General features: G+C 37.0%; 2 protein-coding genes across 14 annotated transcripts; both read left to right on the forward strand.

Moving 5' to 3' along the window:
* The first annotated feature begins 1,807 nt into the window (after positions 1–1,807).
* LOC107760757 (uncharacterized) lies at positions 1,808–8,875 on the forward strand. Its single transcript, XM_016578858.2, has 2 exons — positions 1,808–2,406; positions 7,286–8,875. Exons 1-2 carry the CDS (start codon positions 1,912–1,914, stop codon positions 8,501–8,503), a joined length of 1,713 nt encoding a protein of 570 aa, XP_016434344.2. The 5' UTR covers positions 1,808–1,911; the 3' UTR covers positions 8,504–8,875.
* A 2,097-nt stretch (positions 8,876–10,972) lies between these two features.
* Positions 10,973–27,864, forward strand: LOC107762184 (uncharacterized). Of its 13 annotated transcripts, none has more exons than XM_075238209.1 (22): positions 10,973–11,985; positions 13,216–13,764; positions 13,864–14,007; positions 14,117–16,066; positions 16,178–16,294; positions 16,425–16,607; positions 16,715–16,777; positions 18,061–18,132; positions 18,277–18,540; positions 18,695–18,814; positions 20,069–20,128; positions 21,310–21,350; positions 21,542–21,619; positions 21,719–21,803; positions 22,618–22,776; positions 23,293–23,394; positions 23,524–23,710; positions 24,995–25,064; positions 25,167–25,279; positions 26,899–27,024; positions 27,111–27,219; positions 27,462–27,864. In XM_075238209.1, exons 1-15 carry the CDS (start codon positions 11,119–11,121, stop codon positions 22,750–22,752), a joined length of 4,728 nt encoding a protein of 1,575 aa, XP_075094310.1. In that variant the 5' UTR covers positions 10,973–11,118; the 3' UTR covers positions 22,753–22,776; positions 23,293–23,394; positions 23,524–23,710; positions 24,995–25,064; positions 25,167–25,279; positions 26,899–27,024; positions 27,111–27,219; positions 27,462–27,864. The 13 variants fall into 13 exon arrangements, with proteins under 13 accessions (XP_075094310.1, XP_075094309.1, XP_075094314.1 ...); XM_075238208.1 differs by having other exon boundaries at positions 26,899–27,004; XM_075238213.1 differs by having other exon boundaries at positions 25,197–25,279; positions 26,899–27,004.
* Positions 27,865–27,867: the final 3 nt, after the last annotated feature.

Below are 27,867 nucleotides of genomic sequence, written 5' to 3' on the forward strand. Positions count from 1 at the left end.
TCTTGCATCCTTTCCTTATTGAAATCTCCTTTGATACAATGGAGTGTACTTAATGTCATGGCTTGACTCCTTATGTCAGTGTCAAACAAAATAACTCGTACAATGCTCGCAGTCTCACCTAATTACAAATCAACCTTCTCTTATCTGATATTTCATGGCACGACCATGTGCTCATGGTGAAGCTGCCGCCGAGATTTTAACTTCAATTATGTCGCCCCTTTCATTTTAAGGCTTCAACTTTAATTAATTACATAGCATACTCTTGTAGCTCATTTCTTATGTTGTGTCTTGTCTATGGCACACAAGGGCAAGGCCGGCTCTAACAATATGGTGGGTAAGGCATGTGCCTTGGGCCCCCAATTTTGAGGAGGCCCATTTTTCAGAAATAATATATATTTTATAGGTATTTAAAAAAATAATATATAATAATACTTTGTGTTTTCCATGTAAATGGAAAGAAAACCTTTTAGAGTAAATAAAATAAAAATTTGACTTACTTAAAAATGATAGATGAATAATTTTCAATTTGAGTTGGTTTAATAATTCTATTTTTTACTCCTTTTCCAATGTTTCAATCTTAATCTTCATATTTCAGAACCTACATATGTTCTTCCTTTCTCTTTATTCTTGCTGTCCTTCTTGAATTCTTTCTCCAATATTTTTTTCTTTCTCCAAAATTTTATTTTTCACCTTCTTTCTCCAAAAATTTATTAGTTCAAGTGTTCAATAATATTTTTAAGATTCCAATAGTTCTATACTTCTATTACTTTATAAAAAATGTAGTATAGTTTTCAAGATTTACAGCAAGAATTTTTAAGTAGACAAGCAACAACTAGATATTTTGGACTCAAAGTGTTCATTCTTCAAACTTCCTGAATCAATAATCGGATAATATTTTTCTAGTATTATTTTTATTTGGTATTTTGTATTTCATTAATTTTACTTCATACATATCATTTAAGTTTTTTTTTTTAAATTTAAATACTTAGGCCTCACATTTGAATTTGGCCTTAGACCTCAAATGCCCCGGAGCCGCCCCTGCACAAGGGATAGTTAAGGACATGCTTATCCCTTACCTGGCATTGAGTATTGCTCTCGCGCTCACTAATTCGATGCTCAAGCTTGATATTTGCCTTGTGCATATCATAGTGCGCGTTACTTATACTTTCCGGGAGTAAGGCAACTGTTAAGCTTTATATCATCATGTGCATCTTTCATATGATGCCCACAAGTGTCTTGTGACATTACCCTCACAAAACATGCTTTCGCTCCACACAATGTAGCACCCAACATTAGGTCAAAGGGCCTTGCTTGATATGTCAAAATTCAAGTCATGCTCAAAGTAAGGCATGGGGTTTCTCAAAATTCCTTTAAGAAATAGCATACTAAAGTGTCTATTCATAAGAAAATAAAGCTGATTTATAGCCTGTTTGGCCAAACTTTTTTTGTCAAAAATATTTTTTTGCCAAAAGTACTCTTGGTCAAAAATTGAGGTGTTTGGCTAAACTTTTAGAAGGAAAAAAAAGAGCTTTTTGAGGAGAAACAGAAGCATATTTTGAGAAGCAGAAAAATATAGCTTATCTCCAAAAGCACTTTTGAGAAAAATACATTTAGAAGCAGTTTACAAAACTTGATCAACTGCTCAAAAATATTTTTTAAATTAATTAGCCAATCACAAACTAATTATTACCTAAAGTACTTTTTAAAAAAATACTTTTGAAAAAACACTTTTCAAAATAAACATATTTTAGAATCTTTATTAATTATAATCCTTGAAGCACGAAAATGCAAAAAAATCGAAAAAGGAAAAAAGAATGCCAAAAAGAGAGGAAACGGCATCCAATTGCCTTTGAAAACCCTATAATATAATGCACAAGCAAGAAGTGAAACGGAAATTGAAGAAACAAAGTCATGGATTACTCCGCTCAATACCAGTACCAACAGCCGGGGGTTTCTCAATCTACCGATCCTCCTCAAATCCAAGCATATGCATATGATCAATCAACATATGGTCAATACCAACAGGGAGCATCTCGATCTGCAGACCCTTCTCAATTTCATCAAGCATATGATCAATCAACAACACAAGCTTCTTACTATGCATCATATCAATACAATCAAGATTACAATCAACAACAATACCCATACTCCTATTATCCTCAACAAGACTATTATTCAAATGCTGCCTATCAACAACAACAGCCTGAACCCGAACCCGAACCCACTTCAATTCACCCACCTGGGGTTCCAATTCCACCACCGTCTTCTTCGGATCCTTATGCCTCCACACAGCAGCAGCAGCAACCCCAACCGCAGTATTCGTATTATCCTCAACAACAGCAACAAGGAATTAACTACGGCGAGGTCGCTACTGTGTCAATGCCCATTGTGTCCTACACACCTGCGGTATGAAATTTCTTTTAATGCAATCTGAGTATATTTGATTTTAGGTTTTTCTTATTTTGATTGGTAAACTTTCAATTTAAGTATAGCAAAAAAATAGCCAGATGCCACTTGTGGGATTCCACTGGGTTGTTGTTGTTGTAGCCAGAAAAAAAGGTGTAAGATTGTGCTTGATATGTACAAAAGCTGATTACAATTATATATGAGTCATGTTGCTAGTCCAGTGGTACTTAAAAAATCTAGCATTTTATCAACTTTACAAGATCCAAATGATGCCAAAACGATAATCACGATTTGCTGCTTTTACTAGACATTGACATTGTTTGATCAAATATCAATTAATCGCGCTAGGATAAAACGGTGTTAAGTGTTAATTATGAAAATTGTTTCTTTTGTTGCTTTCTATATGCAAAGAGCCTCTGGAGTTAATTGTATGTATTATCATTTTCAGAGCATGAATTTTCGTTTTAAAATGACTACACTTTGCTGGAGCTCAAGCGCAATACTTTTTGGTCCTGAAATTGGTTCAGAATGTTCATATTTCAAATTAGGAGGTTATATCACTGCTATTTATGTAACAGTTTCAGTTTTGGTTTCATTTGAGTCATTTCATAGTCAGCATAAGGTAATTCTCTTATGCCCCATTTAGAATTTACGCCATAGAAAATGTTATTCAAAAAATTAGGAATTGTTCGAACAAGATAAGGCTAAACAAAACCATGCAGACAGTTGAGTGATGTTACTGATCAATAATTTTTTTCTTGCCAAAATTTTAAATGAAATCACTGCTAATTGAACAAAAAGATTTAATCCCTAGAATTCAAGAAAGAAATTTGAAAATATCACTGCTATTTATGTAACAGTTTCAGTTTTGGTTTCATTTGAGTCATTTCATAGTCAGCATAAGGTAATTCTCTTATGCCCCGTTTAGAATTTACGCCATAGAAAATGTTATTCAAAAAATTAGGAATTGTTCGAACAAGATAAGGCTAAACAAAACCATGCAGACAGTTGAGTGATGTTACTGATCAATAATTTTTTTCTTGCCAAAATTTTAAATGAAATCACTGCTAATTGAACAAAAAGATTTAATCCCTAGAATTCAAGAAAGAAATTTGAAAATATCACTTATGAGAATGGGAACCTTAAGATTTATTGCAAATACATAAATTTTCACGCACCATTGATGACGCTTAAATTACTAATTTTTAAAGTGTTCTTAGCGAATTTGAGGACTATATCGATGAAAGCATTGGCGGCATCATTAACTGGTAAAATTTTCCTTTTCAGTTGGTATGATTGGTTGTCTTTCGAGTTCATTTCTCACCATTAATGTCAAACCCATAGAAGATCTCTAGTACTATGTACGGTACAAGTACTATTGTGGCCGTCATCGTCTAATGTCTATGCACTTGAAAATTCATTTCGTGACTAAGAATCCATCGAAGTGTAAATTGATTGAAGGACTAAAGTTTGTAAGTGATTTATAAGAGGTTGTTGCCTTTATCTCATCATGCAGTTGAGTCAATAAAGTCAACTAATACCTTAAAGGCTTAAACTCCATGAAAAAATAGAATTGTTTACATGAATTAGTACGGAGGGAGCACCTTAACATTGTCTTAAATTTGATATGTCGTTTTTTTTTGCAATTTCCACATTGTCTAATTATTGTTCGCTTATAGCTCGATCAAACTCTGATGTAATAGCTCATCTGGCCTGTTCTCTTTCATTTATATGAATAGTCAACTTGATTGATTAATTTGGGATGATCGGAGTAGTTTACTTGTTGAAATTGTAGCTCTTTTATTTTTATCAAAAAGACAGGGACCGAAGGACAGTAAATCTATATGTGAATTTTCCTCTGTAACATAGTAAACTTCATTTTGTTACTACATTTTTTTGGGTAAAACACAAGCTATACTACGATTCTCTAAGCATTTTTCCCTGCAAGTTTTGCTTAGACCTTCATAGCACCAGCTATTTGGTTACAAATGAAAACACTCTGATTATTTAACTGAACTGCTTGAGCTTGGTATATTTGAAATTGATAACAAGGCTAAGCTTCCTGCCAGAAGAAGCGGAGTGTGAGCAGGTCTGCAATGACTTTCTGCTCAGCTAATTATACATGATCTCTATTGTACTTCACCTGCTTTATACCAGCTTTGTTTAGGAAATGGGTAAGATCATCTCTTGATTGAGAAACAACAGTTTCCTGTCAAAGACTGTATAAACCAGCATCTTTAAAGGATATAATTAGCTGAGCAAACAGCCTGGTCACACTCACCTTCTTTATTAAAAAAAGGTGACCTTGAGCTTCAACTACATGTCATGGAATTAGCTCAAGGTTGCATTTGAGCTCAAACCAGCTTACGGATTGTTACAATGTCAATCAAACCAAGCTCGAACAGCCTGTTATGATGGCTCAATTTAACATGGATCTATCTTTCTACTTAAAGTTACTTTTCTCCTTTGCAGAAATGCTTAGTCACAAGAGTTGGGATCCCCTGAAGATTTTGCTGGTTTTGATATGGTACAAGATCTCTCTAATTCGAGAGAAGTACACATCTCTTTTATTCCTTTGATATTTCCTCCTCCCCAACTCACAATTTTGTTGGGTGCTTTGTGTTTTTGGGTGATTTTCACCTCTAGTTAGATCACTCCTGAACGAGTAAGAGGAGATTTCATTAGGTTAGCCCCTGGATCTTAAAACTTTTAAACTATAATAAAATTTATCATATCTAATATCAAGCACTCTCATAATTTTTATTGCCACCTTTAAATCCATGACAATGAGAAGTTTTAATAACCCTGAACAGTTGATAAAGTACTTTTGGCTTTTCGGTGCAACATACAAGATGTGAAGGATGAAGACAATAACTTAAAGCTCATTAGCTCGCTATAGAAAACGGGGATTTTTGTACAGATGAGGTCCCTTCTTTTTGTTTTTTTATAGGAGGATCAACCTATGTAATTGACAAGCACCACCTTTTTTTGGTTGTTTGTATTAATAATAAAATCCTTACTTACCATTTTAAAAAAAATGTATATCAAACTAATGTACCTGCCTAACTGTATCTATGTTTTCGAAAAGTTGATGCAGCATTTCATAGACAGTTTTCATCTATTTTAACATTTAATAGGCCACAATTCCCTCCAATATAATTATTTTCCACTAGTCAAATGTGACCATCTAGTTTAACAGATCACTTTCTCCTTCCGAAATTGATTGTCGACTGCTCAAAATTTTCTTTCAACTGGTCCCAAGTTTTTGTCCCAAAGTGAAAGGTAAGTTCTATAGAATAATTATAAGATTAACAATATTATATGGGATTGAATGTTGGCGGCTAAATTCTATTTCTAACACAGAGTGTTGCAGAGATGTGGATGCTAAGATTGATGTGTGGTCATACAAGATTAGTAAGATTAAAAATGTCCATATTCGGCAGAAGGTGCAAGTATCACACATTAGGATAAAATAAGAGAAGGTTTCTTGAGATGAGCTGGTCATGTCCTACGTTGACCTTCAGATAAATTGGTGGTAGGTGCGAAACCATGGTTAATAAAGGTGTTTACCATTGCAACTATCCGGTTCAATTCTATCAATAACATCTTTATCTATCATTCCATTTTCTTGAAACAACGAGCCTAGATATCTAAGTTGTTTGTATTTTGGCACCACAATCTGGTCTAATCTCACTTCAACTTTGCTCTTCTCATGCTGACTAAACTTGCGGTGTATGTATTCAGTCTTACTTCTACTTATCTTAAAATCCTTACTCTCTAAAGTGTTTCTCCATAGTTCAGCTTTTGATCGACACCCTTGCTGGTTTTGTCAGTTTATTAGCAGACGTGTTAATTAGTATGGTGGGGAAAATATGCTAACTATTTTTAAGCTCTTAAGAGATTGCCATTTGATATGTTCGTAAACGTATTCTTTTTGGGTCTTTTATCATTTGCAATATGGAGTTAGATATTGTACTTCCACATTCCGTTCACAGAGCAGACGATTTTTTGGGGTGAAATTTAAAAGATTATTCTGATAAAGAGTTGCTTGTTGGTGTAGCCTTAAGTTTTCAATGGATGCTAGTGATGGCTGCTGGAATATGATATGCATATTATATATTAGAGGAATAAGAAAATGGAAGAGAATGTTGCTCTCCATCCTTTACCATGGCGAAATTATCTTGCAATTGCTGGAGATGGCTAGCATTTGGGATCTGGTTTCTGTTTTCTGCTTCCCTTGGCCTTTTAACTCTCATTAGTGATTAGAAACACTTATAGCTATGTTAAATTCCTTTAACTGCAAGTTAGTCCATCATTATCTCTGGATCAGTATTTCATTTTTGTTCATTTTTTTTTTCTGGGGGGCTGGGAAAAAGAAGATGCATGCACAAGCTCATATATTATCAAGGCTCTCTTTGCTTATGCACAACACTATGTCAAGCGTGTAACATCTAGAAATGGTATCTCTCCGGTCGGTCTCATGATCGGGTCAGTCAAAACTTTGTTTGTAATTCCAATGAATTTATACTTTCCATTATTATAGACTTCTTTTTCTGTTCCAGTAATCCACTTGTATTAATTGGTTTTACATCATGGCAGGGCTTGCCTTCTGAGATACTGATTCCAAATATTTATTTTGTCAATTTCTCTACCATTCCTTCAAACAGCTCTTCTTGGTTACTTCATGTCTTCTGCTGCTCATATAATATCATGCTTTTCAATTTGCTTTCGTCTAATTTTGGTGTTTTCTTATTTGAGATGATGAAACTGGTTCTTTTGGTGTATAATGACTGTTTTAACTTACAATCGGCATTGAGCTCTCCATCTGATCCATTGATGTGAAGATACCAAATCTTTGAACATTATTTGTATTCTGCAGATTGTACAATCCCCATATAGAGGTAGAGGTAAAAGGGGTGGCAGATCATATAGAGGAGGTGCCCATGGCCATCTTGGTGGTGGGCAGCTACAACCTAGCTATGACCAACCAAATTCTTTTCAAGGAGCATCACAGATCCAAGGAGACCCATCCCAAGTTAAACCTTCATCATCTGCCTCAGGTAATTCAGGTTCTGTTCAGCCACCTCCACGTATGGCTGTTTGCGAACTCTGTAGGGTAGAATGCAACACGCCTGAAGTTCTTGAACAACATAAGAATGGAAAGAAACATAAAAAGAACCTAAAAGCCAATGGAGGGCAAGGTCACCAGACAGCAAATTTCGACTTTAAGCCAAATGTTTATTACCAGCCTGAAGTTGGGGGGGCTGGGCAGCTGCCACAGGGGCATTTGCCTTCTGAGGTAGTAACTGGAAACAGACAGTCGCAGCCCCAAGAGAATTTTCCGTCTCATGCTGCTATAGAAGATGGTAGTATAACAGGGAAGCAAAAGGTTGAAGAGGCAGCTCTGGTGGAAGAATTAGCAAGAGATTTGGGGATGGATCGTGTTCAAGGTCAAGGGCGTGGACTCAAGCGCATGCTAAAAGGCGGGCGAGACGGTAAATTGATGAAATTGCATAATGGCTCAAGAAAACCTGTTGTGCCTCCTAAGCCCAAAAAAATGGTTCCTTTAATATGTGAACTCTGTAATGTGACGTGTGAATCAGTAGTTGTTTTCCAAAGCCATCTGGCAGGAAAGAAACACCTTTCAAATGTGAAGGACTTCCAAGGCCAACAAGCAATGGTTGGCCAAGCTGCTCTCCAAGCACTATATCCTGCTTTGCAAGCTCTTTACCCAGCACTTCAGGCACTATACCAACCTAATACTGGTGCATCAACTTCCACGGCTCCTCAAGGTCATCAGCCCAACCTTCTTGAAATACTGGGGATGTTGACTCAACAAGCCCTTTCTGCTATACCTCAAGATCAAGTATTAGGTATTGGATTGCCTCCATCTTCAGATTTAGAGGCTCAAGACCACCAAGGTTCCATATTACAAGGTTCAGTATCAGAAGAAACGAGAGAGAATGTTGCTGCGGAGGATGGAAGAAATTGTGACCTTTCTGTTTTACAGAACTCTGGGTCTAAACCAGAAGAGAACACTGATATCAAACATGAAAATGTGAACTTACATTTTGATACAAAAAGTCATGTCGGTTGAAGAACCATTAAGGAATGCTGCTAGCTAGACTGTGCTTTCTACACCAGGAGAAGTGGTTGCATCTGTGTCAGTTTCAAATAGTGAATTAGTGTGATCAGACTGCGCTGCCCATTCTTGTTTAGATGTGAAATTGGTTGACCAGAATCGTTAATTCTTCAATAAGCTAATGAAGGCGGGCAAGACTGCAAGAGAGCTTAATAGATGTAGTTTAAGTTTCTCTTTTGGAGAAAGTGAACAACATTGTGAAACAAATAAGAAATACTGCTTCTGGTGAGGCAGGAGGAGTATCCTAGAATAATATAGTTGAAGCGGTGTTGTTCATTCCTTTTCCTGACTCTTGCCATAAATGAAGATCTAAAAACATTCTGAACCTTTTCAGCCAACCATTACATTTCGTATGATGGCTTTGGATTCGTAACTAGGGCGTGAAGTCTTGCATTTCTTGTTTTTCTATTGATTTTGGGATGTTGATTTATAGTTTCATGTCATCAGGATCTCCATTCTTTAGAAGTCACTTGCACTTTCTCCCAGTTCATCCCTTACCAAATAACACCACTTTCATATTGAGAAGGTAACACTTGCTATGCATGGCTACTTTGTCGAATAACAGTTACTCTTATTTCTTTTTCTTTTTATCGATAACCATGGTGTTGCACATATATGAGTAACTCTACCCACCCATGCTTAGGTTTGGAAAAAAATCACCAAGCGACTGTCTGGATCTGAATCTTGATCTCCTATGGCTTTCACATATTTCATTAACGATACTCCATATCCGCGAGTGCAACTCCTTTTTTTTTCATTGATTAATTGCAGCTGCTCCAGTCAATTGCCAGTTCTGTAAGGTAACACTCATCAGATTGACAATATTCTGGATCAAAGATTTTGGGATTAGGCCAATGGACCAACTCTAGGACATGGAGAAGCTATAATACATTCAAGAATAAAAGCCAGAAGTATCGAGACATTGAAGGTTTATCTTAGGGACTAAAGCAATAAAATACTCTTCCATCTAGTTGATAGGATGGACGTAGATGATGTCCGAAAAGCTGGTCAAGTTTTTGTCATTGGTCTTTTGATTTCCAAATTTTTTTATCGTCAGTAAATTGAGGACATGCAAATTTGGTGGGGGTGGGGGTGGGCCGGGGGGTGACGAGTTTATCCTTCTCTAGTTTGTTCCATTTTTCTGTCTTTTAGTTTCGATTTCCAATACTCAAACATATTGCATCGGTAGTGAGGTAAAAACAGTATTTGTGAATATTGAACTTAAGTATTTCTCTAAGGATTCGTGAAGTTTTTCTATGCAATTGCGGGTCTATTATTAGCTCTTATTTGTGATGCACAACTTTTCGGAATATAGACCGCGATAATGATAATAGTTTCGGATAGAAATGAGGGAGTAATATGTATTTCTCAATCGAGCTTTCAAAGACAAAATCGTTGCATATTCTGCAAATTAACTTCAGTATTTGAAATATTGTTGAAATATTGAAAAACTTGTTTGATGAGTATTTTAAGTAAAATAAATAATTTTCAATCATAAATTTTTAATTTTTTTTCAATTTAAACTTTCAAATGCTATATCTCCAACGTTATCTTCAAATATTCATTTTTTTCTTCAATCTCAAGCAAGTATTTTCCAAACACTTATAAATGCCTAGCTGTTACCTGTTATCCCCTATTATATTTCTTTTAGTTTGCAATGTTCTAGTATATTTGTCATGTATTACAAATATTATATCCTACATAATCTCGCTTTTTTATAAGCTGAATTTCTTTTATAATTTCAATAACATAAAATAATACTGTAATGTTCCTAAGCCGAGGGTCTTACGAAAATAACTTTTTTGCCTTCTTGAATGTAGGGGTAAGGTCTGCGTACATTTAGCCTCCCCAGATCTCACTTGTGAGATTATATTGGGTGTGTTGTTGTTTGTTGAAAATTATACTGTAATGTATTACTAGATTTTTTGACTTTTTCCCACCTAAGGGGATGACTAAGTGATTTGGTCATAAGAGTAACAATCTCAAGATTTTGAGTTTGAATGTTAACTTCAACACAGTGTAAACTAATATATTTCTTTGGATTGATAAATTACTTATTGTGGACTATAGTAGGCTACCTATAAATAAAATGAGGAAGTACAAGTTGATCTAGCCATCAATATCAAAAAAAAAAATTCAACTATCATTCATTAACTTTTCATTTAAATTAAATTTATCTTCACGTAATTAAGAAAAATAAATTTAAAGAATTTTCTTCGTTTGGCTATAACTAATATTATAGTATTTGCAAATACTAGTTTAGTTACTAAACCTTTGTATTCGAAATATTGGAATTATTTAGAAAAAATTAAAAGTATTTCAAGTAAAATAATATTTTTTAGTTAAAATCTTTAACTTCTTGTCAAGTTGAAGTAATTTGTTTTAAATTTCAATATAAAAAAGAAAAGAAAAGCCAGCAAATAAGGAAAAATCTCTTACAGGAACCGCAATTGTTTCCGCTGTGGTCGTCGTCTCTCTCTCTCTCTCTCTCTCCCCCCATGATCACCGCTGCAACTACTACTGCAACCATCTGAGAGAAACTTCACAGAAAAACTCATCTTTTTAAAATAATGATGCACAAATCAAACTATAATTTCCCTTTTCCTCAAAAATCCATCGACAGTTCAAAACAGCAGCTAATTGATTCCCTCACATCCCACATTTCTCTCTACAATTCACAAACCCCTCCATCTCCAAATCATAACCCTAACCCTAGATCATCTATCCTCAAATGGTTCTCTTCCCTTTCAATTCCTCAACGGCAAGCTCATCTCACAATCGTTCACTCCAATTTCCTCCAAGTCCTTCTTCAAATGCTTACTAAAATCCAATCCAACGGTCACGGTTCCTTCATCATCCTCCCCGATATGCCCTCCTCCGACGGCTGTGATCTTCCGAGCATTTGCTTCCGCAAGTCTCACGGGTTATTAGCTCGAGTTGCTGAGTCGAACGAGTCAGAACGGCGAGTTCGTCACTCGGTTCGGCTCTTCAGCTCGAAAGAAGGGGAAAATGGGGTTTCGGGTTTATTGGATTTTGTTGATTCTTTGACTGTAAGTGAGGAATTTGTGGAGAATGTGGATAGTTTTGCGAATGCAATGGATGGCGTTACAAATGGGATGTTTTTGAGGGGGGAAGAAAGTGGTGGGTTGAGCTCAGAATGGGTGGAATTGGGGTGGTTGAAAGCCAAAGGGTATTATAGTATCGAGGCTTTCGTGGCAAATAGGTTGGAGGTGGCATTACGACTGGCGTGGTTGAATCATAATAATAATAATGGGAAGAAGAGAGGTGTGAAATTGAAAGATAAGGTGAATGCTGTAGGTATAGGAGCCAATGCGTTTTGGAGGAAGAAAGGGTGTGTAGATTGGTGGGGAAAGTTGGATGAGACAATGAGGGTGAAGATTTTTCGTCTCGGCTTAGGAAAGGCTGCAAAATCACTGGTACTACTTTTATGTTGAGCCTTTATTTTTCACCTAGCAATTTAGTCTTTGTTTGTTCTTTGGTGCTACATTGTTGTATTCAATGTGCTACGAGTTCATTTAGTGAAATTACAATTTGTTTGAATTTGTATATGTGGTGGCATTTCCATTCATGGATGTCAAAAAGCTGAATTTTCCTCTCCATTCATGGATGTCAAAAAGCTGAATTTTCCTCTCTAATAGGAAAGAGATAATGGCATGGACTTTGGAATAGTATATAGCTTGTTAAATGGAAAGTACGCATTTCAGAGTCCGCAAGAATCTATCTGAACAGTAAGTAGGCTAAGATCTGTATCAAGAAATAAGCTGAGATGTAAAAAAGAAATTCAAAGTAATGCCGGGTATCCCTCTTTGATTTGGAAAAGCAAAAGAGTATAAAAGGCAGGCATTTGTGAGCGAAGAATTAACTAAACTATCAAATCATGCAACTTTTAAACTAAGATGCTTCTCTGTATTTCCATAGAATAGAGTAGGGGTTTATATATGTCCACATCTAAGCATTAGCTTTGGTTCTTTTTTTTTTTTGACAAGAATAAAAAAAATTACTTTTTTGCTGTGTATTTTTTTGCTCGAAAGGACAATTATTTTATATTATCTCAAAGCTGAAGAAGTACAAGGATTTGTTGTACAAGTAGTAGTAGTAGCATCAGTACATGTATATGCTTCTAACAAAAGTAGTTCTTAGTTCGTCTGATCTAGTGTTTTTGAGACAATAAAGGAGGAACTGCAATAACTATTGAACTGCTATATGTCCTTCGTTGCAAGCTGCTTCCATACTTGGCCAGTGCCTCTGGCTACCTTATTTTGTTCTCTATAGCCGTGGTATCTCTGGTTCACGTAGCGCTCAGCGTAGGCAAAATGTATAATATTAGAAAATAATGCATTATAGCTGCAAGTAATTTAATATAACATACCAGTCATATTTGTTTGATTTTGGTTTGATATACTTCCATAAATCATATTTTTTCACAAATGGCAACTATTACATTAATGGTATATCCTTCTAAGTATGTTTCTCATAGCACTCCTATCCTTCCTGACATAGTCAATTAAATGATTGATATGTTAGCAGTTTAGCTATTTAAGCTTCTGATTGTTGGAAGGGTCGTCTATTCTTCCTGCATAGTTTACAGGTGGTCTTCAGAATTTGACACAGGCTTAAGCTGTCCAATCTCCAATTATGTCTTTCAGATTGCTGATACTTTGAAGGGGGCAAGAGGTGTTTCAGCGGATAAAGCTTGCCTATGCAGTTCGGTGCTACAACAACCTCTGGGTAACACTAGTTTGTCTAAACGAAGGAACTTTGTGAATTTCAGAGGGTCAGATGCAGGAGTTTCACAGAACATGTTTCATGCATCAGTGTTTGGAGTTTCATGTTCATTCAACCAGCTACTTGATTGTCTGTTTATGCTTCAGGATTTCTCCACTGTGCTGTTGGCATGTCCGGGTACTGTTGGCGAGTCTCCTGACAGTGGAAAACTATTTTTTAGTTCATTAGAATCTGTTAATACTCTTTCTGATAGTATATTAAGAAAATTACGGGGGTTACTCATGATTATTTCTCTTGACTGTACAAAGTATGAGCTGCTAGAGGACGAAAACTTGAATTCCTTACCAAAGCCAAACAAGGAAATACTTGGTGCTTCTAACCGTAAGAAAAAAGGGAAGAACCGTAAAGTGAAGAAATCAAATCCTTTGCCAAAACCTACTACAGGTGTAAGTCCTGTTAAAAATAGTGAGGTACACTCTGATCTTGAGGACTTTCCATATAAATTCCTTTTAGTAAGAAAAAATTCCTATACCATTTGGTTCTTTACTTTCTTTTAAAAATATATGCAGGATAATGGAGACACATCTGTGTGTGGTGATAATGTGCATAATAGTTCGTCTACTGGTTTGGTAGATAAATTTCGTGGTGATAATGTACATTGTAGTTTGCCTAGTGGATCGGTCGATAGAGTACAACAGAAGGATCTTGATAACGTGAGTCTGCCATCTTTGGTTGATATGGTTGTAATTATCTTTCTACTATGGATCAGATGTCCAATTTATGTTATAAATAGTTTGTAACTGACTGTCTGTCTGTCTGCAGGGACATGGTGAAGGACCAGACAGTCAAACTGTTAGAAGTGCTTCAAGGAAGAAAAGGAAAGAAAGAAACAAGACTAAAAACCCTAGCTTGATAACTTCTGGGGAAGATGGTAAATGTCAGAAAAGAAATTCTCAAAAGTCCTTTGTTTCTGTCAACTCCCAAGATGGGGATCCAAGGTCTGATTGTGTCACTGTAGATTCAGTTGTTCAAAGTGGATCAAAAGATTCTTCTGTTGGCAATGAGGGACGTGAACTGGAAATAAGCATTCTGAGTCGAAACGGTGGGGATTGTGGCTCTGCTGGTTCTTTTGAAGGTTGCAGGAATCCTTGTTTGACAGTCCATTCGCCCACAGAGGGGGTGATCGGAAACGGAATGGTAGCTGTTGCAGTGGAAACTACTAATAGTGATGGCAATTCTGGTGTTTCTTCTAGAATGCCTTTGATTGAATCTGAGCTCACTCATTCAAACTGCAAGGAGTTTAAAACATTGAATAACAGATCAAATTTTCTTGAGAAACAAACTAAAGGTAGTGATTCCAACAAAAAACTTACCTCTTTAAAGGAGCAAGGAAGTGTTGATGTTTATGATACAGGGCCTATGAATTCACCATCTTATGTTTCGTATGAGTGGCCCAGTGTAGCTCCCGTTCATCTTCCATACAGTGATTCACATCTCCCACCTGCTACTGAGAGACTGCACCTTGATGTCAGTCACAACTGGCAAAGTCATTTTCGTCATTCTTTTCTACGCAATGTACGTCATGTGAGAACTTCTTCAATTGAAACAGGGTGCCCTGGAATTATATCTAGACCTTTGTCAATGAGTTTAGATTGGCCCCCAATGGTTCGCAGTATCAATAGACTAGCTCCATCGGTTACATGCAATTATGATGCTGGGTTTATCTCTAGACGAACTTCTTTCCAGCAGGATATAGCACCCCAAAGCATTCACTGCAATGCGGTTAGTACTGAGGATGAAAGGGTGTATTCTGGTGACTTTATTGACTTCTCTGATCTTTCAAATTCACATGAAGTGGGTGAAGACCATGATTATCACTGGATGTCTGAAGAAGAGTTAGAGGTACATGCCGTTCCTGGGGTGGACTATAATCAGTACTTTGGAGGTGGTGTTATGTACTGGAATCCTTCTGATCATCTCGGTACTAATTTTTCACGCCCTCCCTCTCTTAGCTCGGATGATAGCTCATGGGCGTGCAGGGAAGCAGATATGAACAGGGCAGTTGATGATATGGTTGCCTTCTCTTCTTCTTACAGTACAAATGGTTTGACTTCTCCATCTACTGCTTCCTTTTGCTCACCATTCGATCCTTTAGGTTCAGGACATCAGGCTCTTGGTTATGTTATACCAGGAAGTGAGATTACCAGCAAGGTTTTACAGTCCTCATCATCAGCAGATCTAGTGACAATAGAGAATGCTTCAGGATCCTTGTCCAATATTTCTGCTGATGGTGAAGCAAAGTCTGTGGATTCACTTCCATACCCCATTCTACGACCCATTGTCATTCCCAGTATATCTAGGGAGAGATCAAGATCAGATTTTAAGCGAAGTCATGATCATAAAAGTCCTTGTGTTCCTCCCAGCAGGAGGGAGCAACCTAGGATCAAGAGACCTCCATCGCCTGTGGTCCTCTGTGTTCCACGTGCCCCTCGTCCACCTCCTCCTTCTCCCGTTAGTGATTCTAGAAGGCACAGAGGTTTCCCAACTGTTCGGTCTGGTAGCTCCAGCCCCAGGCAATGGGGTGTCAAAGGTTGGTTCCATGATGGAATTAATTTTGAAGAAGCATGTATACGCGTGGATGGTAGTGAAGTAGTTTGGCCTGCTTGGAGAAGTAAAAGTTTCTCAGCCCATCAGTTAACACAACCTCTACCTGGAGCTTTGCTGCAGGATCGCCTCATCGCAATTTCACAGTTAACTCGCGATCAAGAACATGTAAATATACAAATCTGAGAATCCGGTTTACAGTTTCATAACTCCCCTTATTCTCAAGTTTCTGTCTTTCTGGGTGGAAAATATACAAATCCCATTTGTTTTTCTTTCCAGCCAGATGTTGCATTCCCACTTCAACCTACCGAAATGCTGAACTGTACTGCAAAGAAGGCCTGTCTTTCAATGATCCATAGTTGCATTCATGACGAAATCGAGAGCTTCTGCAAACAGGTAGAGTCCCAAGAGAGTAGTAACTTCTCCAGTATCACTTCAGTAATTTAACCAGAGTTTCAGGAAAAACAATTTGGGCAGATAGATATAACCTGATGTTTATTGTTGGTGATCTATGATGATTCTCAAGGTTGCCTCCGAGAATGTGATCAGGAAGCCTTACATTAATTGGGCTGTGAAGCGTGTTGCACGTTCTCTGCAAGTATTATGGCCTAGGTCTCGTACAAACATTTTTGGTTCAAATGCTACTGGGTTGTCACTCCCATCAAGTGATGTGGACCTTGTGGTTTGTCTTCCTCCTGTGAGGAATCTGGTAAGCATGTCTTAGCTAACATGTCTCTTACTTTATATATTTTGGGTAAGGAGAAAAAGAGTTTTGGAGAAAGGAGCACATTATATGCTTTCCTTTTTTTCCCGTAGGAACCAATTAAAGAAGCTGGGATCTTGGAGGGGCGAAATGGGATCAAAGAAACATGCCTTCAGGTATCCAGGATTACATGGAATATTCTTCTCTAATAGTTGGAGGAAATGCTGTGTTTGCTTTGAAAGTGATCTTTTTGTAACTTAAAGCTTTTCATACAACATCAACCTTCTTGCTGATTTAATCAATAACCAATACTTTCCTCATGACCCCTCATACCTCATGACCCCTCATTAACCCGCCCACCAAAAAAAAACCCAAATATAAGAGCAACCTTTTCCTGACTTGTATGTGAATTGACAATTGAGACCCAGACTTGTAGAGTGATTTCTTGTACTCAACATTGAAATTTAGCTCCGACTTACTGAGAGATACCACTATATTTCAAATACAGTAAATATAGATGGTGTGACTTTGCATTGCTAAATATAATTTAATTCTAGAGTTCTCTTTGCGGCCAAACTTTTGCATAGAACTTGAAACTAGTGAAAAACTAAGTTATTCTGGCACTGGGTATTTGGTACAATTGTTTATGCTATGGTCCTTGTTTTGCACGTGAAGACCTAATTAAATTAATAAAGGTATCCACTTGCTAACAACTCAAACTTTTGAAATTGATGGGGACACAATTCAATGTTGATATAAGAGCTGGCACAGGTCTTAGATTCCACTCAAATTTATTGTGGCAGCTGCCCTAAGAAAAATGTGTAATTCATTTTCTGCAAGGGAGAAAATTAAATCTAATTGGGTGCCATTTGTAAGGAATCAAATTCACAAGTTTTTCACTTGTATAATGGAAGCTTTTCCAGATAAATAAAATAAAATGAGTCAGTCAACTATACCTCATTTTTAAATCAACTAGACCTCATTTTAAAATCAACTAGCTACAAAAAGTTGCTCCATCTGTCCCATTTTATGTGAAGGTGTCCGACTAGGTACAAAGTTTTGAGAAATTAAAGAAGACTTTTCACTTGTAAACCAAATATATGCAAAGTACCAGAATTGTCCTTTTAAATGTGGTGGTGAAAGTACCACGTCTTTTTAGTTTCTATCTCCTCATAAAAGAATGAATCTTTATATCAAGTGAGTCCTAGTCATTAAGGGTAATATCAGGATGCAAATATTAAATAGTTTCCACAAGGAGAAATATGTCATTCTTTTTGGAACAAACAAAAGGAAAGTGTGTCAATAAGACGGGACAGAGGGAGTACTGTTTTATTTTTTAAAAAAAGAAAAAGAACTACACAAGAAAATTGTATTTGTTCCCCCCTTGGTAGTCCAATTTGATACAAATATAGCTTATGTTAAATGGAGCTCCTTGTTGCTGACATAGAGAACTTTGCAGCATGCAGCTAGATATCTGGCTAACCAGGAATGGGTAAAAAATGATTCTCTGAAGATCGTGGAAAATACTGCTGTAATGTCTCTGCAATCCAAATTCATTTCCTTCTGGGTTCTCATCAGCTTTGTTTTTTCCTTTATGTTAGCCATGACACCTTTTGCCTTCTTTGACCTCCTTAGTCATGTTATTTCATGCTATGTTGCTGCCATTTCTCTACAGATACCAATTATAATGCTTGTGGTAGAAGTTCCACATGATCTCATTTTGTCGTCTCTATCAAATTTACAAACACCAAAAGCAGAACCAACTCAGTTGACTGTAGAAGAAGGCAATGCAGTATTTCAGGCTGATTCAACTTGTTCAGAGTCCTCATCTTCACCACAGTGGTCCAAGATGAATGAATGTAGAAAGGATGTAAAAGCAGTTCGACTTGATATTAGTTTCAAATCGCCTTCGCATACAGGATTACAGACCACTGAGCTGGTAAGTCTTGAAGAGATGACATCTGAGTACTTGTGGGATCAAATCAGAACTATATTCTCTTAATCTTCATCACTTTGATTTTTTGTTATCTCGAGCCTGTCAGCCGGTTATGATGTAGATTTATCTTATCACGTTTTTCCTTTGTTGATGATAGGTAAAAGAGCTCACTGAACAGTTTCCTGCTTCCACACCTCTTGCTTTGGTGCTAAAACAGTTCCTAGCAGATCGCAGTCTTGACCAGTCATATTCAGGCGGTTTAAGCTCATATTGTCTAGTAAGCTTTTCTATCATCAATATTTCCTAGAGAATTCAGTTTAAGTTTGAAAGGAAGTATTCTGTTTAAAGTGAATGAAGCAATGATTAGTTTAACTTACCTAAAAGTGTTTCGCTTATGTACTTGTGACCTCCCTTCATATTCAAGCGCTCTTCTCTTGGTTATGCTTAAATATATCACTCCTCCACACTGCTCTGTGTTCTTGTTTCAACCCAAACCAAGCAAAGGATGGAGGTTGGCCGGCTACTTTTATGTTTGCTTGGAAGTAGAGGAAGGAAGAGAAGGAAAGGGACAGCTTAAAGAGTTTTCAGGCCTCTTGCTTTGGTGCTGTAACAATTAGGGGATTAAAATAAGAGAGTATCATTTTCTTATTTGCCCAAAACTTAAATCAGTGACAATGAAAAGTCAAACTATTTGCCTTTCCATTCTTGTTTTCAACCCAAACCAAGCATAAAAGAAGATAATTCTGCTTAACTTTCTCCTCTATTTTCACTACCATTTTCCCTTGTTTCTATTCCTTTTCCTATTTTCCCAGCATAGGGTAAATATCTGCTCACATTGATTCATTCTAATAGTTAGATCGTTCAAGGAATGTCCTTTCCTTGATTTTACATGTAATGTTCTCACGGTCCAATTATAAATTTGGGATGGATATTGTGATGTTATCCATTTAGAGATAAGTGACTTTTGCTAACTTCCAGTTTGATGAAGTTCTAGATTATGTTGAACAAAGTACTGAATGGAGTTACCCTAGAGTTCCCATCTTGATTCATTATTTTTCGGTTGTTGAATGATGTCACATTGCGTATCAGTTCCTCCTTTTCAATTCTCCTGCAGTATGTCGCGGAAGACCAGAACAAGTAGGCATCAAGTAAAAGCTGGGTCCTTCATTCAGGCTGCAGAAAACTTTTTACTTCTTTGACTACCATTTGAGCCTCCAAGCACCTTATAATAATGGGGCAAAAAGTGGAAATTAGATAGAGGTCTCCAAGTCTAACACAAGTTTGAGCAGAAATTTTGTGGTTTGTTGGGAAGTGGAAATATCTGGAATGTGGCCATTATCTATTAAAACATTTTTATTTAAAAAACTTTTCACACATTCGTTTCAAGCAAAAGTGAAATAGTTAAGCCTTTTCAGTTCTTGTCTTCCAATTCTTGGCATCCTTATATTAGGTGTTTCGCTCCCTTGATTTCATTCTCTCTTTATGTTAATATGTGTTTGAATGGCTCTTAAATGTCTACATCATTTAATAGGTACTATTGATCACACGATTTTTGCAGCACGAACATCATCACGGTCGACTAATTGACCAAGTATGATTGAATTCTTCCCTTATTAATTTTCAGTTTATTTTTTTGGCGATTTACCCCTGTTTTATGGTTAAATATTATCATCAGTTTCAACGCCCATTGCATGTTCAACGTAGATTGTGATGATGTTTCCAATATTTTTATTATTGGGTTGCACATATTGTGATGACAACATTTATAGGACCTTTCACAGTATAAAGAAGAACCTGCTGAATAACATAGCCTGGATAAACACCAACAACTAAGAATGGAGTAGAGTGAGACATTTCTCAGCATCAGGACAACCTAGCCAGCTGAGTTTCTCATATGAGGGTTTTAGCTTGAAAAGCTTAATTATTTGATATAGTGTGACCGGGTGAATTCCATGTTCTATTTTTTCTGTTTGTGTTTTTTTTCTCTTTAACAATTAGATCATGTAGCTAAGTAAAAAGGTTGACCTTTTTAACTTCAATGAAATACAATGGCATTACTGAAACTGAAAGGGTGGAAATCACACTTAAAGATGTTATCTCCCAGTAAGCATGAGATAAGGATGAGTTTTGGTGCTACATGGTTTCCCTTTTGTGAACTTGGGGCCATAGTTTCAAATAGCAGAAACTACAGGTGCATGTCTGATGCACTACGAGAACCTTGTTGAAGTGACCACCTTCCTAAGTTAGTACATGGAGGTTTTCATCATCTTTGAGCTGGTTGTCTCATTTTAAATCTCTTTCCTTAAAAATCGCATATCAGTGCTTTTGTCTTATTTCAGAAATTAGATGTTAGAGAAAGATGAATGTATGAGCAAGCCTATCTGTTGGCTTACCTATATAACTGTAAAATAATGCATCACATTGTACCTGACAGAACAAGCCCGATCTTTCTTTCAAAAGATGTAGAACTTGATTGCTAGTATACTCAACATAAGATAGAAAAATCCAATCTCATCCTGCTCAATGCTTGTACAGCACTGCTGCAATGCAGGCTTAGCCGGAAGTCTCGCACAGAGGCTCATGCCTTTCCAACTTCATAGCAATATGATAGGTGCCCCTACAATATTATACTTGACAAGCTTGTTAAACGCTGTAGTGCCTCTATGGAAGAAGCTAACTTTGTTTCAATTCATTAAAAGTTAAGCTTCGTTTTCATTTCCTTCTGATGCATCAGAGTTATTGACTGTAACTTTCATTGATCTAATTTTGTAGAACTTGGGGAGCCTCCTGATGGATTTTTTCTACTTCTTTGGGTGAGTTTGATCTGCTTAAAAGACACATTTCCTTGGTTAATTTTTATCTCATGTTTCCCTCCTTACAATTGTAGTTAACTTATACATCTGAAGTCCCAACCACTATGACACCCCTGCTCCCCTCAAAAGGAAAAGGTGCAAAAAGGGTACCATAGAACCTCGGATGTAAAGCTTTTTTTTTTTGTCCCCAGGAATGTGTTTGATCCTCGTCAAATGCGTGTTTCAATACAGGGAAGCGGCTTATACATAAATAGAGAACGAGGGTGCAGGTATGGCTAATTGTTGAACCTCCTGATTTTGTTTGTTGCGAACCTCTTTCTGTTTTTTCATTTTCCCTCCCTTTTTATTCCCTGGTTTTATTTTTGTAGCATTGATCCAATTTGCATTGATGATCCTCTGTACCCAACCAATAATGTGGGGCGGAATTGCTTTCGCATACACCAATGCATCAAGGTTAGTTGGAATGCCTTGTGTTAAATTTTTGAGAAAATATTGGTGTTAGTAGAACTAGGAAAACTTACAAGTCGATAAAAAATGGAAAACATGTGATACTTTAGGTTTCTTACCTTTAAGTTCAATAGCATGCCATGTGTTGAAAGTATCTGAATCTTTTAAGAGGTTGAAAGCAAAGGATTTCTTCCAAGCTGGCTAGCAGACTGGGGGTGTGTTGGTTAATGAATTAACCAGACATATCCCTCAATCACCCCAAGATTTGAGGATAATTTGCTTATGTAAAGACTTGCATGAGAAAGCTCTTGGTACTTCTCTGAAATGGCATGGAATATACAACACCAACATACCTGTGTAAAGCCCACATAGTGGGGTTTGGGGAGGGTAGTGTGTACGCAGATCTTATCACTACCTTGTGGAGGTAGAGAGGCTGTTTCTAATAGACCCTCGGAAGAAATGGCATGGAATATGTTTCTATTAAAAATGTAGCATGTGTTTGTTAAACATGAAAAGTATTATATCCTCTTATGCCCGCCTTCAATGTGTAAAGTTCAGCTCTCTGTTCTTTATAAGTGACAGTGGCTGCTTTTCATTTAGTAATATATAGCTTAAAATAACAACCTTTTGGTATTCTACTATTCTCTAAATTTTTATTGCACCTTGTTTTGACGTATGGAATGAAGTTGGTTCCTAAGTCGCAATTTGTTATTTTGGGACTGAAGGTGCTACTGAATAAATTATGCTTCTCATTAAAAATTATAATCATTGAGTATTGGACTCATATAACTATTATTCTAATAAAAGTTACTTTCTGTAGGCATTTGCAGATGCTTATTCTACTTTGGAAAATGAGATACCTTCTCTTCCTAGCAACGATGAATCAAATTCAGTACCTCAAGTTAAGCTGCTCCCAAGAATTATCCCAAGCATTGGGCTTTCTGTGGGATCTTAATATCAGAAGTTTTGAATCTTGAAGGTATGTTAAGCTCTTATATTTTCTTCAGGTCAACCATAAGATGAAATGATATATGGGTTTTAAGATGGGTTTTAAGATGCCGTTGGTATCTATTTGTATCTTTTTCTATCCTCTTAGATTGAAATGATTGTTTGCATAAAATTAAAGTTTTTAACTGATAATGGCTTGGTTGTATAATAAAAAGCTTTTAAAAAGAATGTTTGTTCATTAAAGTGGTGTTTCATTATCTCCGCGGAAGTATCAAAAGGTAGTAGTAGTTCTTCCTGTATACGGGAAATCTTTGCCTTTTCTTAGTGAAATCTGATTATTTTATGAGAACAAAAGCCATTATGCTAAAAATTGAAGTTTAGTCTGTAATTCTAAATATTACATGGTATTTTGTTTGCTATTGTGCTCTTTACTTTAAAGTATCTCCATTTAATCTTTTCTGTCCTTCTTCAACTTCTTGTTAATATTTATAACTATCAAAGACTTGAAGGTCAGTCTCAATCATTTGTGTCCTCTATTTGATATCAGCTTATTGTTATCACTATCAAAGACTCAAAGGTCAATCTCAACGTGCAACTGCCTCTACCGAGTTGGACTTAATTCTACAGCCGCTGATTCTGGCGTGATTGAGTAGGATCTTCTTCTTTTTACCAACACGTTGCTTGCATTTAAAATTTTTGCATTTGCATTTTGGTATTAAAATTTATGTTGCTATCTTCTAGCAAATTGGGATTAAATGGTTTGGCATTATGAATATAGGTTGGGGTTCTGCCTTTAGAAACTGGAACTTACTTCCACTGGATGTCAGAACAAAGGAATATCTTAAGAGCTCCTCGATTCAATAGAATCAAATCTTCTCTGAACTCGACCATCAGTGTAGCATGACCGCATTGGCATGTTGGAGACAATTTACCATTACCTGGTTCATCTTGAAAGTAATTCCAAGGTTCGAAGTCTCCACTCAGTACAATTTTGATTTTCACCAATCTGGATTTATATATGAAGAACTTCTGATGCCTTGTTGAAATGAAATTGTACATATCATCATTGTGGTATCGAACTGTGCACAGCTAGAGTGAATGAAACTAAATTTGCTATTTAGAAGAGACTTTTGAATACAGAGTAATGGGGAGATCAACGAGGATGTCGCACACCGTATAGGAGCGGGGTGGTTGAAATGGAGGCTTGCTTCTGGTGTTTTGTGTGACTGGAATGTGCCACCTAAACTTAAGGGCAAGTTCTACAAAGCAGTAGTTAGACCGGCCATGTTGTATGAAGCCGAGTGTTGGCCAGTCAAGAAATCCCATGCCCAGAAGATGAAAGTAGCAGAAATGAGGATGTTGCGATGGATGTGTGGGCATACCAGAAAAGATAAGATTAGGAATGAATATATTAGGGACAAAGTGGGTGTGGCCCCTGTGGAAGAGAAGTTGAGGGAATCGAGGCTGAGATGGTTTGGTCATGTGAAGAGGAGAGACGTTGATGCCCCGGTTAGGAGGTACGAGAGTTTGCCAGTGGCGAGTCAGAGGAGCGGTAGAGGGAGGTCTAAGAAGAACTGGGGTGAGGTGATTAGGCAGGACATGGCTTTGCTCCAGCTTACCGAGGACATGTCCCTCGATAGAAAGGTGTAGAGGTCGAAAATTAGGGCGGTGGGTTGATAGACAGTCTAGAGTTTTCCTTGTCTTACTAGTAGTAGTTGTACTAGTCGGGTACCTTCCTATTCCTAGTCCCTTGTTTATTCGTTGTATTATTTGCTTACACTGTCTTATTATATTGTTGTTGCTATTGTTTCTCTATTGCTCCATTATTTTTTAAGTTCTTGAGCCGAGGGTCTTTCGGAAACAGCCTCTCTACCTTCATAGGTAGGGGTAAGGTCTGCGTACACACTAACCTCCCTAGACCCCACTTGTGGGATTTCACTGGGTTGTTGTAGAAGAGACTTTTGAAAAGTCTAGTAACTGTTCTTTCTATTTGCTTTTCTAACAACTTTGTTTCTTCTTTACTTGACGAAATCATGGATCATAAGATTTTGAACTGAAATAACACTGTCATCCTGACTTGCTCATCGAGAATCCCATGGTTCTGAGATGTTTCTATTTTCATGCATCTTTCGAGTGCTGTCTAGATTTGAATGGACAAAACATTCTGAGGCTCTATGCCATTTCTCACACAACTTCCACTTGCAGTTTCTTATCGAATCTCAATTCTTTCTTTGTCCTACTGGTTCCAGGTATCTTCACTTCACTTGCTAGAGTGTAAAGGGCCCCAAACCTTTTGTCATTTGTAGCAGGCCATTACAGGTTCTTCCGGCTTATTTGAGCTTTTAACTTGATTGACCCTGTAATCTAAAAATTCGCAGTAGCCAATTCCTTTTCCTTATTTTCATGTGACTGGAGTTGCAGCCTCAACATAAACATCCTAGAACTCTACAGTGAACTCATGGAGAAGATGGTGGAAGGAAGGGTACACTCAGAGGATCCGATGTAAGAAATACAAGAAGAGAAAAGAAGAGGAGGTATTGCCATATCCCACTTATTATTCGTTCATAACACTTTAATCTTTTGTGAACCTGAGATTCAACAGCTGTAATACCTTTTTAAGACATTTGTTTAGTCTGAAATCATGTCGTGATTGTGTACTAATATGCACAAGTCACAATTGGTGCCAGTGGGGGAGGTAGGTACAGGATGCATATTCACAGATTAGGACAAATATGTGGGTGTAAGATGGATTGCATCGGATAACAAAATGCAGATTTTCCTTGGGGATAAAGTTCAAAGGCAATGAACTATGGCAGCTTATGATTGAGAATTTTGAAAGAAAGTGTAATGGGTAGAAAATCAGTATTTGTCCAAGGGAGGAAAAATTACATTGTTGAAGTCCATTTTCTACTTTCCTAGTATTATGTCTTTATTCTTGTATACCTTCAAATGTGGCAAACAGATAAGGAATAAGTCATGAGATTTTTGCAGGAAAGAAGTAATAAATTCCATTTGGTAGATTAGAGAAAAAAGATGCTCGCACTGGGGAGGGAATGCAAAATTTACCATTCTTCAACATAATGCTTTTGGAGAGTTGCTTGTAGAGATTCAATCAAGAAACTATGCACTGTGGTCAAGGGTATTGGTTTATATATAGAGCTTGAAACAATGTATAACTTTCGGGAGACGTGACATTTTCGCATGGGGTGAGCCTATGGAAGGGATTCTGAAGTGAAGGATGGATTCACTACGTACTGGCTACACTATCGAAAGTGGAGACAGTATGCTTTTGTAAGAATTTGTGGTACGACGGAAAAACTGATTTATATATGCTGCATATGCAGAATTGTAAGACTAGGGTTAAGAATGGAGGACAAGGGAATTATGTGGGACATGAGTGTTTAAAGGAGACTTACTAGATTGCAAGCGAGATGAAGTGGAGGAGTTTCTATGAAAAGATCTGCAGTTATGGGAAATGATGGAGGACAGAGATTGTGTGAAGGAGATTATGGATGACAACATTCATGGTGAAATCACACTCTACCTAGAGCTATTAGAAGGAAGGGAAAGAGGAGATTTGGGAAAAAGCCTTGAAGATGAGGGTACCAAAATAATAAGTTTGTTTTTCAAAAAAAAAAATAGCACGCAATTTGTGATGCATTATATATAGCGGATAAGCTTAAATAGATGAGACAAATAGCTGGCTTTACCTCTCTTCTATGGACCTTGGTCTACTCTGGTGAATAATCTTGATTATCGCTAAGGATGTTCAATGAGACATTGTCAACTGGAGATTAGAGAATATCGGCATTGAGAAGTATGTGATTTGGAGCACAACACTGTTATGTCTCTTCTGGCTTGCGTGGAATGACAGTAGGAGATTGTTCCATAATAGCAGGAACGACGCAAGAAGTGTGAAATGTTCTTTCCTTTTCATGTATATTATTGTTGTAAAAGGAGAGGTCCTTTCTATGTAGGAAGTTGGGCCAACTCAAGGCTTCAGATAATTGTGTTCAACCACAAAATCAGTATGTAAATACTTTAAAGACTAGCTTAATGTACTTAAAATGAGATTTACTTGACTTAAAGGATTCCGAGCCCATAAAGGGGGTCTTACTCCTGAATTGTTCTAATGCACTCTTTTGGTTACTAGATTGGTACTTGTATTAGATCAACACTCATGGGGCTGTAGGCTGAAGTGCTGGGACCATGTCATATGATTTCATCCTATCTAAAGTACTTTGCATAGCCATGTTAAGGTGACTCGATCATAATCGATGTCAGTCATGGTACTCTCCTAGTTTAGACCAGCGGTATAATTAAGGCTTATGTTAACTAATAATCATGTTGATTGATGTTGAACAGAATCTGCAGCGGAGACTGGTGATCCACTTTATTGGAAAGAAAGAGATTTGCATAAACCCATTATACAGATTCTGAGCTTGCAAAGACAACTTGGCCTTCTGATTTATGGGTAGGAACGCATTGTCTGCTCGCTCCATAGAGTAGAGTATTCTCTCTTTCACTGTTTTATTCTTTTCCTCTTGTCTTCGTTTTTTGTTTTCCTCCCTCTCTCCTCCTGGGGCCACCTCCCTGTGTGTTGATATTAAGAGTCCATTTCCTAATTTTCCTTCTTGTTTTTGTTTCACATATGTTTCAGTTTAGAAGATCACAAATAATAGGGTTTTAAAGTGATCTCACTTTGTGGCAATGCAGGTGCAAGAAGGGGATCCTTCATTTATGCATATGATCGGATTAAATATAAATGAAGGGAAAAAAGGAGAGAAATTTCTGTATATACCCATTAATTTTATTGTCTTTATCAGTTTGTGATGATCAGGGGCGGAGCTAGAGTGCCGAAAGCGGGTTCGACCGAACACTTGATGACTGAGCTATATGTCACAATATTCGGGCATATCCCTTTGCGTCTCATACTCCTTAATTTATCAAGTAATAACTCTGGCTTATGAGCCAGACTATAGACATGAAGGAGTACAGAATAATTGGTCACATCCCAGTAGCTTTAGTTCGAACCTTGTATTTGTCTTAAAAATTCTATTGAATACGTATAAATTATTAATTTAAAACTCAGTAACTTCAAACGATTAGAATTCCGAACTCA

The sequence above is a fragment of the Nicotiana tabacum genome, chromosome 19 (genome assembly GCF_000715075.1).
Source record: "Nicotiana tabacum cultivar K326 chromosome 19, ASM71507v2, whole genome shotgun sequence".
Classification (NCBI taxonomy): domain Eukaryota; kingdom Viridiplantae; phylum Streptophyta; class Magnoliopsida; order Solanales; family Solanaceae; genus Nicotiana; species Nicotiana tabacum.